Genomic DNA, 14,728 nt, shown 5'->3' with positions numbered 1-14,728 from the left:
CACTCGACAGAGTCAAACGCCTTAGTGGCATCAAGAAAGATAGCGGCAACCGGGACAGTTGGATCAATGGTCGACACAAGCGAAAACAAAGTGCGAAGATTGTGAGAGGTAGCGCGGCCGGGCACAAATCCCGACTGATCAGGCAACACGATAACGGGCATGAGTTCGGCTAATCTCACCGCCAAGACCTTCGCGAGAATCTTAACATCGCAGTTGAGCAATGAGAGGGGCCTGTAGGAGCCCACATCCAGTGGATCCTTACCTGGCTTGAGCAGCGACGTGATGGCGACCTCCCGCATGGATCCCGGTAGGCGTCCCTCCTCCAGAGACTCCTCAAACACCTCACGGAGCACAGGGGCCATGATGTCGACATAACACTTATAAAATTCAGCAGGAAGGCCATCCAGCCCGGCGGCCTTCCCATTAGAAAGAGACATGATGGCATTCCTGACCTCCTCCATCTCTAGGGGCCTGCCTAAGAACTCCCGATGACCATCCGATAGCCAACAAAGCGCCAACTCATCGAGGAAGCCGCCGTATCGAGTCTCACCCGTCTGCTGTGTCGTGTAAAGGTGTGCATAGTGATCAATAAAAGTGCGCTGAATCTCCGAAGTGTCTCGACAGCGAGTGCCATCCGGAGACACCAATTCCAACACGTCCGACCCATGCCTTGGATGTCTAGTAAGGGCAGCGAGGACCTTACCGGGTCGCTCCCCCTCGCAGTATCGCCTCGACGTCCAGTATTTCCCCCTATGCTTAGCCTCTCGAGCAGCCTCCTCCTCGTACTCGGAGAGCTTAGTGCGGAACTGTGCCAAAAGAGCGGGGTCCGAATCCACCTGCATCCTGCGCTCCAAGTCTCGCAAATCAGCCTCCAAGCTCTCAAGGGTCCGAACAATCAGACGGAGTACTCCACAACTTTTAGAGATAGTGACACCCCGGATCGTAACCTTGAATGCCTCCCAAATGACCTCAATGCTGTCCACAGAGCCCTTGTTTCTAGGGAAGAACGCCTCCACCTCCACACCGAGTTCCTCCTTGAACACCGGGTCAAGCAAAGCAGTCGGAAACAAACGCCAAGGCGGGCGCGGCCTATGTAACCCAGGGACGGATAAATCAACCTTCACCGGACAGTGATCTGAATACGTCCGAGCCAGATGTGTAGCCTCCCTTAGGCCAGCCATCAACCCTCTAGAGAGAAACACATAGTCCAGTCTTGCCCATGAGCGAGCATGTGTGGTGTAATGAGTGCCCTCCTTAATGGCAGGGTGGGTGTACCTCCAGCTGTCAACCATCCCAGCCTCCTCCACTATCCCCCGCAGCACATCCCTAGCCTGTAGATTGTACTGAGGGCTACCCTCCGATCTGTCCAACTGGGCCTGAAATGCAAAATTAAAGTCACCCCCCCACACAATGTGAGTAGCATCCACTGCAAGGACATGACCCCACAGAGTGACAAAAAAGATTGGCGTATCAACATTGGGAGCATAGCAATTAACAAACAGTACAGTGTTCTGCCCAAGCCGTCCCCACAGCAGCACATAGCGCCCCTCAGGGTCCCCCATAGAGCCAAGTTCCTGAAATGCAAGCGACCTTCTAACAAGGATGACAACCCCACGAGCATACGAAGAGTAGGAAGCAAACCCCCTGGCCGCAGCCCACCCTCCGCCAAAAGTGGGGGAGGGAGCGGGGCGCAGATGCGTCTCCTGGAGAAAAGCAACATGAATAGCATGCCTGTCCAAATACTGGATCACACTGCGACACTTCCTGGCATCATTAAGGCCCCGTACATTCCAGGACAAAATCGAGATCTGATCTACAACAGCAGTCGACATCACACAGATTCAGGGCCCCACGGGACCCAATAAACAAATACATGGCATCCAACTACCAGCAACAGCAAGCGATAGGTCCACGCCTCAGGGCACGGACAGACCCCCACATACACTCCACACATTTCCCAGTCATCTCCGAACCAACCAAACAAGAACACAACAACTCCCCCCCAACCGACCCATCCATGCAGCAAGCACTCAGGACAGACTACGCGCCGCGCGCCGCCAAGCCATCCCACGCGGCCCACAACTCGCACACGTGCCACGCTCGCAGAATGCGCCCCGTCACGCGGCAGCCTAAAATGGCGGCCGTTGCTCTCGGGCCCAAGATGGACGGGAGCACGGATCCCAGAACCAGTCCCGTCAGATAGAAAAGTGGAACAGCCTGGATAGCGGGCGCCACGATATTTCCGTGCACTCAAACAACAGCAGCAGCTCTCAAAGCGAACCAGAAGTCCCAGGCAAATAGACATGGACAGCTTCATCCCCACCCCATCCACCCACCTGACACCACCCCAACTATCAGGCCACGCACACCCCCCCCCCAACCCCCAACATACATCCAGTCAACCAACAGAGGACTAGAATCCAAACAAAAGGGAAACATGGGGCACACCCTCCGGGGAACCTTCCAGAGGTGCACGACGCCACTCCCTCACGCCACGCCAGTGTCCGCGCCAACAAGTATCAGGCGGCCCCAGGCGCAGCGCGGGGGGGTGGGTGCCCAGAGCGCGACACCACATACCACCATCCTGCGGTGCCACACCAACCCCACAAGAATAGCAAAACGCACTCATTCATCACAATACAGACACGACCCACGCATCAGCAAAATAAAAACAAAAACGGACGATAGCTAGGCCGCAAATACTGAGAAGGAAGCCAGCAGGGCTCAATACAAAAGATACAAGTCCACAATACTCCAAAAAACGGGAAGAAGATAGACAAAGTCCAAAGTCACCAGAATCAGGCGACCTCCTCCTCAGCCGCCGAATGTTCACCCTCCGGATCTCGATCGTCACCCCGATCCGCAGCAGCTCGCTCGCGCTGGAGGCGCTTCGCAAAGTCCTCAGCATGCTGTGGGTTGGTGAAAAAATGTTGTTTGGCCTGATGCGTCACTCTAAGTTTAGCCGGATAAAGCAAGGCGTAGTCCACTTGGAGGTCCCGAAGCTTCTTTTTCACCCCCAAGAACTTCCGACGCTGGTCCTGCACCATCGGAGTGAAGTCGGGGTACATGGTGAAAGACACCCCTTCGAAGGAGAGAGCCCTGTTAGTGCGGGCAGCCTGAAGAGCAGCGTCTCGATCACGATAATTCAAAAGGCGCGCAATGATGGGACGCGGTGCAGCCCCAGAGGCCGGGCGAGGTCCCAATGTCCGATGCGCTCTCTCGACGATGAACTGGGACGAGAAAACTTCCGACCCAATGGCGCCCACCAGTAGCCTCTCCACATAAGTCTCCATTTTGCCCACATTCGTGGACTCCGGTACACCTACAATGCGCACGTTGTTGTGCCTACTCCTCGCTTCCAACTCTTTGTTCTTGGCGGCAATAACACGCAAGATATTGTCCATTCTCGCCAGTTGGGTGGTATGGGTGGCCGCCGTGTCATCATGGTCCGAAATGCGCTGTTCTGCCGCCGTCAAGCGCTCCTCATGCACGTCCAATTTCTGAACGACCGCATCCATGCGCGACGATATCTTGTCCACTTTGTCCACTATAGTGGCGAACCCCTGCCTCATCTCCTGCATCATTTGGGTGAAGTCCGGTGGTGGTGGGTGCGGGACACTCTCAGCGACATTCGGGGGGGGGGACCGCGAAGTCCCAGCTTCCTGGAGCAAACGCGTCCCACGCCTGGCCCCTCCAGAGTCAAAGGACAATTTGGACTGTTTAGTGTCCGGCTTCCCCATAACGGTGGTACAGTAGGGGATCGAGGCAAATGGGAGTCAGGATATAGGTCGGACAAGGGACCCGGCCAAGTAGAAAGCAGCTCGAATCGTGGGGGCACGAGCAGGCCAACACGCCCCGCCACTCCCAACGACGAGTAATGGCCATCTTCGTTTCCAGCCCAAGGGGGCAAACCCTCAGAATCCAAGTAGAAAATCCGTTGCGCCTCCGTGGGCGATGGTATCTGGACAGGCAGATGGGAGAGCCGAGAGATAAGTCCGATAACAAGGAAGAGCCAAGCGTCTCGCCCGGCCGGCGATCGGGCCTGGCGGAGAAGGGCGGAGCTAGGCCTACACCCCACGTGCAGAGCCCCGGACTGGCATGAACAGTGACGCCGGGCAAGAGGGCATCAGACTTCCAGAGCGCGAGTCGGAGAAACTTGGGATCCTCGTAACTTCGGTCAGCAACCTTCGAATGGCTCAGGAGTTGGACCGTGGGTGGACAGACGATATCACAACCGATCCGTGGGGTCAGTTCAGGGCGCAGCGATGGTAATCAGGATACCTAGACGGATAATAGCTCCGGGCAGCGGGAGCCTCACGACAGTGCGGCCATTCCGCAGTGCGCCCTCTAGCGCCCCCCCAAGAGTCTCCACCTCTACCTTGGTTGGAAACAGCCACATGTTCTCCTGCATTTCAAGGGTCTCCACAGCTACCTTGGTTGGAAGTGGCCACATGATGTGGATGCAGATTGACATCTGTTCTCCTGTGTTGCAGGGGTCTCCACCTATACCTTTGTTGGAAATGGCCACATGATGTGGATGCAGGATTGACATCTTTTCTCTGTTCTCCTGTGTTGCAGGGGTCTCCACCTCTACCTTGGTTGGGTATGGCCACATGATGTGGATGCAGGATTGACATTTTTCCTTTCTTCTCCTGTGCTGCAGAGGTCTCCACCTCTACCTTGGTTGGAAATGGCCACATGATGTGGATGTAGTATTGACATTTTTCCTTTGTTCTCCTGTGCTGCAAGAGTCTCCACCTCTACCTTGGTTGGAAACAGCCACATGTTCTCCTGCATTTCAAGGGTCTCCACCTCTACCTTGGTTGGAAGTGGCCACATGATGTGGATGCAGTTTTGACATTTTTCCTTTGTTCACCTGTGTTGCAGGGGTCTCCACCCTTACCTTGGTTGGACATGGCCACATGATGTAGATGCAGGATTGACATATTTCCTTTGTTCTCCTATGCTGCAGGGGTCTCCACCTATACCTTTGTTGGAAATGGCCACATGATGTAGATGCAGGATTGACATATTTCCTTTGTTCTCCTATGCTGCAGGGGTCTCCACCTATACCTTTGTTGGAAATGGCCACATGATGTGGATGCAGGATTGACATCTTTCCTTTGTTCTCCTGTGCTGCAGGGGTCTCAGCCTCTTCCTTGGTTGGAAATGGCCACATGATGTGGATGCAGAATTGACATCTTTCCTTTGTTCTCTTGTGCTGCAGGGGTCTCAGCCTCTTCCTTGGTTGGATGGGGCGACAAGATGTGGCTGCAGAGTTGAGATCTTTCCTGTGTTCTTGCAGTCTGTGGGACACTGCCAGTCATCGCCCTTGTTGATTCTTTCTTTATGATCTCAGAGAATCCACAGACTTTAAGCACCAAATGTTTGGATGGCCATGGCTTTGAATGATCCTGCACAAGCTATTAAGTTGGAATCCATCTGCTCCATCTGCAAAGGGTTTTACCAGGAACCAGTGACCATAGAGTGTGGTCACAACTTCTGTTTCACGTGTCTCACAAGATACATGGATGAGAAGGACTTGGAGATCACCTGTCCTGAATGTGCACTGCCGTTCGACCCCAGTAATCTGATAAAAAATAAAAGACTAAAAAATATTGCTGAAAATGCTGAGCGTCTGAAGGCTCCTGAAAACCCCCTGGATGGAGGAGTATGTGAAGAACACGGGGAGAAGCTGCGGCTGTTCTGTGAAGTGGACCAGAGATTCCTTTGTCTGGTGTGCAAAGAATCAAGTCAGCACCTAGATCACCAAGTGCGCCCCATCAAGGAGGCTGAGACCGCCTACAAGGTAAGAGAATAATGAAGTAAAGGAATTGTCACTGGTGACCAATGTGAATTCAAGTAGATGCCACACATGACCAGGTAACAATGTCAATGTCTTAATCCTGGCAGCTGTCACTGCTGACTAATGTCCATGTCTGAATTGAAGAACATGCAGGTGTTTGCAGCTTGATCTGAGTTTTGGGATTGCAATACATTCATACCGCTATTGCACACCTCAATATATATTGGAATCATTTGTAATAACATCACCAGGTAACATATCCACAAAAATACCATCAGTGAACACCTTGATCTAGGTATTGGAACCACATGAAATAACTCTACCAGTTAACATATCCACAAGAAATACCACAGGCCAACATCTGAACCTAGGTGTTAGAGCCACATGAAATACCACCACTAGGTACAAAACCCACACAAACATCACCAGTGCACACCTTGATTATAATCATATGAAATTACACTACCATGTAACAAAAACACATGAACTACAACCAGTGCACATCTTGATCTAATTACCTCCCAAAACCACCTTGATCTATGTTTTAGAACCATAAGAAATAACACTACTAGCTAACATATCCACAAGAAATACCACCAGTGAACACCTGAACCTAGGTGTTCGAGCCACAAGAAATACCACCACTGGGTACAAAAACCACAAAAATACCACCAGTGTACACCTTGATCTAGGTATTAGAAGCACATGTAATACCTCCACTTCACTACAAGATCTAGTTGCCAAGCCCACAATAAATGCCACTAGTACACACCATGATCTAGATAAAAGAGCCATAAGAAGTACCACTACTAGGTACAAAAACCACATTAAATATCACCAGGGCACACCATGATGTAGGTATTAAAACCATATGAAGTACTATTACTAGGGAGCAAAACAACAATAGATTCCACCAGTGTGCACCTTGATCTAGGTATTGAAACTGTATGAAACACCGCCACTTCCTAGAAGATTCAAGGTGCAGAAACCACAAATAATACCTGCTGTACACACCATTATGTATATGTGGGATGCCAATAGTAGGCAATCTGAGCTAGAACTATTTTATAAACCTGCAGTACACACAGTTATAAAGGCATCACAACCACGTATGTATGTATGAATGTATTTAATGCTTGTTAAGCGCGGCTGTCACCCAGAAGGGTATCCTGGCGCTGAGACCATATCCAATCATCAGATAGAATAGACTACATTGCTCTAGGGAACAGGTGGGTTTTAAGATCCCTCTTAAATGAAGGCAAATCATGGCTACTCCTCAAAGCCAGGGGTAAAGTATTCCACAATGTGGCGGCCGTGAAGCTGAAGGCGCGGCCGCCCATCCTCACTCTGTTTATCCTGGGAATCCTCACCAGGAATGCAGAAGAAGATCTCAAGGGTCTAGCGGCTTGATACCAGGAAAATAGGTTTTGAAGTGGTATCGGTCCTATTCCATGCAGAGCCCTAAACACCAGACAGAGAGCTTTAAAAGCGATCCTCTGCTGGACCGGCAGCCAATGAAGGTCGGCTAGAGCTGCAGATGAGGAAGCGGACCGACGGTCGAGACAGAGCCAGTTTAGCGGCCATATTCTGAATCCTTTGCAACTTTAGGATCAGAGTCTTGGGAGCTCCCAAAAGTAGTGCGTTGCAGTAGTCTAACCTACTGAGGATGGAACTACGCACTACCTCAGCTCTGACTTCTCGAGGAAAAATTGGTAGGATTTTACAAAGGACGCGAAGCAGGCCCATACATGTCGCTGTCGTCCTGTTTACAGCAGCATCAAGCTGTAAACTGGGTTCAAACAGAACTCCTAAATTACGAGCCGATTCTGCAGCTTCCACCGAGCCCGGAATAGAGATTGGCCAGAAATCATCCGGTAATGCACGTGGAAGAAGGTCTAAAGAGCAGTGGAGCACCTCTGTTTTTGATCCATTAAATTGGAGTGAATTGGCTTGCAATCAAGCTGCTGTAGCCGACATACAATGGTGAAAAGTGTCACTCAAAATTATCTCCGATCCTTCAAATGAAAAGATCAACTGAGTGTCATCCGCATAATTGATGACTGATATGCAGAATGACTTTATCAGTTCAACCAAGGGTCGGAGGTATAAATTAAAGAGGATCGGACTGATCGCCGATCCTTGAGGGACTCCTTGATTCACCGGACGTGTGGCTGATCGAAATGGTGGTAATGCCACAGCTTGTTGTCTATTGTCAAGATAAGATGTGAGCCAGTTTAGAACCAGACCGCTCACTCCCACGCTCCGAAGACGGCCGATTAGAACTACATGGTCTACTGTGACGAACGCGGCCGACATGTCAAGCAGCACCAAAAATGCGGACTTGCCCCTGTCGACACGCGTCCGTAGATCATCCAACACGGTGACCAATGCAGTCTCGGTGCCATGGGCCTGTCTGAAGCCAAATTGGGCCGCATCCAGACAGGAGTTTGTTTCTAGGAAGTTGGACAAGGCTCTCGTGACCCACCTCTCAAGAATTTTTATCGCGAATGGTAAAAGCGAAATAGGTCGATAATTGGCAGCACAGAGGGGGTCCAGAGAGGCCTTTTTTAACAGAGGTGTTACAATTGCCAACTTACAGCTGTCTGGGACTGATGCTGTGGTCAGTGATTGGCAGCAGATGGAATGAAGAGGTGGAAACAACTCATCTTTAATTGCCGTCCAAATTTTATGGGGCATAGGATCAAGTGGTGATCCTGAGGATACGCCATTGGCCAGGACGCAAAATTCCTCTAACGAGGGAATAGGAAAACAGGACAACCGAGGGGAAGCTTCCTTGATGTTATCCAAGTAGTCGGAGGAATCCAGAAGGGGAGACATAGGTGACACAGACTGTCCAAATGCTGTAAGTCCAGTCAAGATGGTTCTGATTGTCTCCTCAAATGCGAGGGCCAGCCAGTCGCATAGCTCCTGTGAGGCCGGAATAGCAGGCACTGTGCAAGCAAGACGGGTTGGATAGGTTATTAACCAACCTAAACAATGTCTGTGATTTATTGGAGGCCTTCGCCAAGGTGACTTCAAAGAATTTAGCTTTAGCACTTCTTAGCTGGGCCTTATATTCCTGCAGGGTCGTTTTATACGCTGCCCTGTCCTGCTCCTTGTATCCTCTCCTCAAGGTACGCTCCGCCTGTTTACAGTGGAGTTTATGCTGTCCAAGAGCTTCGGTGAACCATACGTTAGCTCCTCTAGGCCTGTCCCTCACCCTTCGCAGGGGGGCCAACTCATCCAAAGCTGTCAGGATATGCTGACAGAAGGTTGCATAACTCTTGTCCACATTACTCTCCACTGAGAAAGTATCAGGCAATAAAATAGGTCGACTCGGCTCCCTGAGGAGGCGATTCCATTGTCGATTGAACTTCATACCACCCGAATTCCTAGGTTTCAATGGAGCAGGCATCACAAAGGACATAGTAATCAGTGAATGATCAGTCCAACACTGATCCACAACCTCTTCTACTACGACCAAATCCTTGTCAGCAAATACCAGGTCCAAAATGTGCCCTTTAACATTAGTAGGTGATAAAACCAGCTGTGCAAGGTGAATATTGCTACACGCTTGGCAACGTTCTCTAAAGGCCAGATCGTGGGGACCGGAGGGCCAGAGGTTAAAATCAACCAATACTAAATATTTTGAATGGGAGTTAGAAAGGTCGTAGATCAAGTCGACTAGCGTTTGAAAGGCCGTTGTGGTTGAATAGGGAGGTCTATAGCATAATAGACCTGCTACCAAGGTACTGCCCTGGGCCGCAATGGAAAAGCCCATGAGCTCAAACCCTAACACCTCTTTTACCACCAATTCCGAAAGGGAGATTGAATCTCTAAAGATATATCCTATACCACCTCCCCTACCAGAAGCTCGGGGCGTGTGTCTTATGGAATAGCCTGGTGGGCAAGCCCAGCCCAGTTCCGCCCCACAGTCCACCGTAGCCCAAGTTTCGGTCACGAATAATATGTCCAAATGAGAGGTTTCTATCAGAAGAGCAATCTCAGCATGGTGCTTAACGAGAGAGCGGACGTTCAGCAGCCCACAGTGTGGTACTGGGTTCTCCAGGCCTACATACTCCGTAGAATACCCACTACACCATAAGAACTGTTGGCACGGAAACTAGGAAATACAAAAGACAAGTTTATTAAGACCCCATGGGGTGGTGGTACATTCCTACAGCACCATTCGGCAATGCAAGAAGTATCACACCGAACATCGGTGCGAGTCCTTCTTTTATACAGTTTTCAAACATAAGAAAGGTAGGCGGTACATGGTTACAGAGTTTTAAGTACATATATGGTCATTTTTGGAACACAGCCAACTCATGGGAGGGGTTACAACACCACTGGTCAGTTTGGCGGAACATTCCTAAGGGGTGACTGGTCAGTCGAAACTGCACATGTGCGGGCTTGACCGTTACTAAAAATAGCCTGTTGCTGGGCAAACTTGAGTGGTCAGTGGCACGGACAAAGGACTAAAAGGCACGCTGACCACGAGGCCGCTCATTCTCAAAAATGGCCGCCGTAACATTCAAAATGGCGTTTTCAAGTAAGGCCAAGATAAGAGTAATAACATGTAGCAAAGCTAAGCACTAACCCAGCCATCGTCAAATTACGACAGACGACCCTTTTAGCGTTTAGCTGAAGCTACCTCATAATGGACATAGTCAGGATACTCATCTTCTATATCAATCGACATTATCTGGGCCACTTCTTTATGAAGCATTGATTCATTTTGGGCAAGAGCTTGTCTGGATGGAATACAAACTGATAAACACATAGAACATAATGCAGGGCCACATTGTATACATAAACATAAGAAAAATAATATCCCAACTATGATACATAAAATTGTCAGTAGCTTCCAGCCCCATGTACTAAGCATTGACCAGAACCACCCCGAAAAGGTCCATGTACCATTGTCCGGATGTATCTCAGCAGCAATTTTATTCAATTTAGATATGGCATCATATATAGATGGTGAGTTGTCTGGCACGTAAACGCAGCAGCTACTTCCGATAATTCGGCATGCCCCCCCTCGATCGGCTAGAACTACATCTAGAACCATCCGGTTCTGGAGCGTTACAATTCTAGATATTTGAAGTTCTTCAGTTATATTCCCCAATGCAAAAGCAGTATCATTAGCAACAGCCTCAACAACACGGGTCAATCGTTGCATCTTTCGACTGTTTAGAGCAGCTCCCACAAAGGAAAACAAACCCAAATTAAAATCAACATATTGTTGCAGTGCAGTATCGGTTTGGTCAATGTCTTCAAGGACTACAGCTCTTTTAACTCTGTTCAGCACAAAATCATGGTATAAGACGTACTCATTATGGTACATTGGTGGGGCGATAAATACAGGGTTCAATACAAAAGAGATATAGCACGTGCCTAACCATCCTAACGGGAGACGATGATAACCTTTATTGCCACAGATGAAATATGTATTTCGGGATGCTACAAACGAGATGCCATTCGGACTGTCAAAGGTAAGTGTGGTGTTACATTCACTTTTCCCAACCGGGATTGTACCTTTATTTCGTATACAGAGATCAGCCCTAGTATCTATAACATTAATAACATGAGAGTTAGACATGTTAATGTTCCGTTGGTTACTGTAAATTCGAGGTGTAGACACGTTATCAGGGCGGTACTCCTCCCATTCGAATCGAGTACCCTCAGCTTGTTGATAACCATCCCGATCATGATAACATATTTTAATCAAACGGAAAAGCACCCCCCCTTTTGTTGGCCATCGCAAAGTGAACAGAAGAGTATACCAGGCATTGCAAGAACCATTGTGGGAAAATGGGAGCGGGATAAGCGGTGTGCCTCCTTTCTTCTGATGTCCAGGTAACATCCCACATACCCAACAGTTAGAAGTGTTCGTCATATTGTGAGTATGATGCAAAATTTGAATGAAACTATTGTTCACGTAAGTTTGTCGGTGCCGTTCTTCATGATAGGGTAAGGTGAAATGAAAATGTTCAGATGGAGCCGGGGTAGTCGGCAGCAAATGTTCTCGTACAGGTACCACAAGTTCTACTACCCAGGCTATCACTGCTATCACCACAATTGTCAATACAAACAATATAGCACCAAGAATTCTTTTATCTCGTGATGCAGAAGACGCCATAGTTCAAAAGAGTTCACAATGTCTCAAATATACAATTAAAAAATAAAAATGTGAGTGCTGAGCTCCGAGGTAGCCGTTGTTTTCTTCTCCGGGGTCAAGACGGGTGTCGCTACTCTTGGCAGAACTGATCCCCCCCCTTGAGATTCCCGGCTTCCGTTTCACAAACCCCAGAGCGGTAACTCAACCAGTCTCGCACCAAAAAAAAATCTTCCTCCTTTCGTGGCCGCAGATTGTATCGTTGTCGTCCAGAAACAGTGTGGTCCGGGAAGGCTCCCTCCGATTCGGCCAACGTCACAGCTGGGCTCTTTTCCTCGTCCAAGATATCTCTGTAGTCCGATAGCACAGTAGGATTCACCAGGTCCGAAGAGACACGATGGCAGTGAGTTGAATGCACCCACCGCTTCCTGTTGGTCACTCGCACAGCCGTTCGAGTTGCAAGCAAGACTTGCTCGGGGCCACGCCACCTCGGTTCCAAGCTGTTCGCTCTCTCGAAGGATTTGACCATCACAAAATCACTAGGACGAAGATTGTGAACCTCTCCAATGGAATTGTCAGGGAGCGCTTCTCAAACCTGTTGGTGAAAGGAAAGTAAATCATTTGTTAATCGTGCCAAATAATCGTTCATCATTATACAAGGCACATCATGTAACAATCGCGGCTTAGGAACTCCCCATATATTCATTGGCCTTCCAAACACCACTTCATAAGGTGTGAGGCCAGTTCGGGAATGGGGCACTGATCTAATAGAGAGTAACGCTAACGGCAAAGCATCCGGCCACTTCAAAGACGTGGATGCCACAATCTTATCCAACTTTAGTTTCAAGAGGGTGGAACACAGCATGGAACTTTTGCTGAATCCCCAATCCCTTCAACACATATTCCACAATTTTCCCAACAAAATGAGGACCATTGTCGCTCCACAAAAATTTGCAAACGCCATATCGAGGGAAGTACTCTTTAAGCAAAACCTTAGCTGTTGTCAACGCTGTATTATCCTTCGCGGGGAAGGCCTCAACCCATTTGCTAAAGGCACACACCACCACTAAGACATACTTAAGGTTATTGCAACGCTCAAGCTGGATGTAATCCATTTGTAATACCTCGAATGGTGCAGAAGGTGGAACGAACCCTCCTTTCGGAGTATGCGTCCCTTTTGCAGGATTGTGCTGTAAACATATCAAACAGGTCTGCACTACTCTCTTGGCCATGTTGGCAATCTCAGGATGCTCCCAAACTCGTGTTAACAATCGAGTAATCGCAATAGCTCCAACATGTGCCAACCCGTGTGTCATCTGGACCATCGCTTGCAAGTAAGCTGCAGGCAATTTCCATCGTTCCATATCCTTGCTCCTCCAACAACCCTCATCATCCATCACCCCCTCTGCTGCCCATGTTACAAGTTCTGCTTCAGTCGCTGACTTCTGAATGTCTAATATCTCTGCTCAAGCATCATGCCATCGCTCGGCCTGCGACTTCACTACATACATGGGGGAGTCATTTCGTGACATAGCTGTTTGTCTTGCTATACTGTCTGCAAAGGCATTACCTTGTCCCACTTTGTCAGTGATCTTTTTATGTGCACTGCATTTGATTATCGCCACTTTCTTTGGACAAAGTAACGCGTTTAGGAGATCACGACCCTTTGTTTGTTCTTCGGTCAGGAAAACACAATCATGGTGCTTTTCCTCTTGGCCCTCATCAACCGGATATGGCAATAAAGTGGCAGGGTTCAGGGTAGCGCATCTTTTCAGTGTGATATCTGGCGTCAAAAGTGTGAGCTCATATCCTGTTAAACGTGCACTCGTGAGATACTGTGTTTTCGTTTGGTTTAGCAGGGCATACACTGAATGGGGAACTAGCACCAACAGTTTGTGCGACAAAACTATTCCCTCACTCTGCCGTATAGCTACTGCTGTTGCTGCAACCGCTCGGAAACACCCAGGTAACCCTCGCGCTACAGGATCAAGAATGGCTGAGAAATACGCACATGGCCTCTGCTTATCCCCGTGTGTCTGCACTAACACTGATAACGCGCACCCATCTTTCTCTTGCACGTACAACGTAAAAATCTTTGTGTAATCTGGTGTACCTAACACGGGTGTAGAGCAAAGGGCCTGTCTCAATTGATCAAAAGCAGTCTGACATTCATCTGTCCATTCAAGAGGCATTGGTGTAGTTTTGGACAATAACGCTAACAAAGGTTTGATAATGTGCGAAAACCCCATGATCCACTGTCTACAAAAGGACGTTAATCCTATGAAGGTGCGTACATCTCTCTGAGTGCGGTGGACTGGTGTATCTAAAATCGCTTGAATTCGATCAGATGTTAATGCACGCCCCTCCTTAGACAAAAGATGACTGAGGTAGGTCACCTTTGGTCTACAGTATTGTAGCTTCTTCTTAGAAACTTTATAATTATGCTGAGCCAAAAAGGAGAGCAAAGCAAGTGTACTCTCCTAACATTGTGCATAGGTGTCTGCAGCCAATAGGAGGTCATCAACGTATTGAATAAGAGCTACTCCAGATCGCAATTCAAATTAATCGAGCTGTCTTTTTAAAGCCTGGCTATAAATGCTGGGACTTTCTGTGTAACCTTGAGGAACACTACAAAATCTATACGATTTATTATTTAACGTGAAGCCAAATAGGTATCTGCTGTCAGGATGGATGGGAATGGAAAAGAACGCATTTTTAAGGTCAATAACAGAAAAGGTTGTTGCAGTTGGGGGGACCAAGGTAAGCAATGTCGTGATATCAGACACCACCAGGTACTGGGGAGT

The 14,728-nt window shown here is 48.8% G+C and overlaps 1 protein-coding gene across 1 annotated transcript in view; it reads left to right on the top strand.

Moving 5' to 3' along the window:
• The first annotated feature begins 5,227 nt into the window (after positions 1-5,227).
• LOC147668875 (E3 ubiquitin-protein ligase TRIM4-like) overlaps positions 5,228-14,728 on the top strand; it is an 80,843-nt gene continuing 71,342 nt past the window's right edge. The window contains exon 1 of the mRNA XM_086948377.1: positions 5,228-5,809. Coding sequence (XP_086804503.1) covers positions 5,393-5,809 — 417 coding nt within the window. The 5' untranslated portion in view covers positions 5,228-5,392. The remainder of the gene's footprint in view (positions 5,810-14,728) is intronic.

Source organism: Lissotriton vulgaris, unplaced genomic scaffold, assembly GCF_964263255.1.
Source record: "Lissotriton vulgaris unplaced genomic scaffold, aLisVul1.2 SCAFFOLD_1441, whole genome shotgun sequence".
NCBI lineage: Eukaryota > Metazoa > Chordata > Amphibia > Caudata > Salamandridae > Lissotriton > Lissotriton vulgaris.
This window is presented reverse-complemented; position numbering and strand designations above follow the sequence as displayed.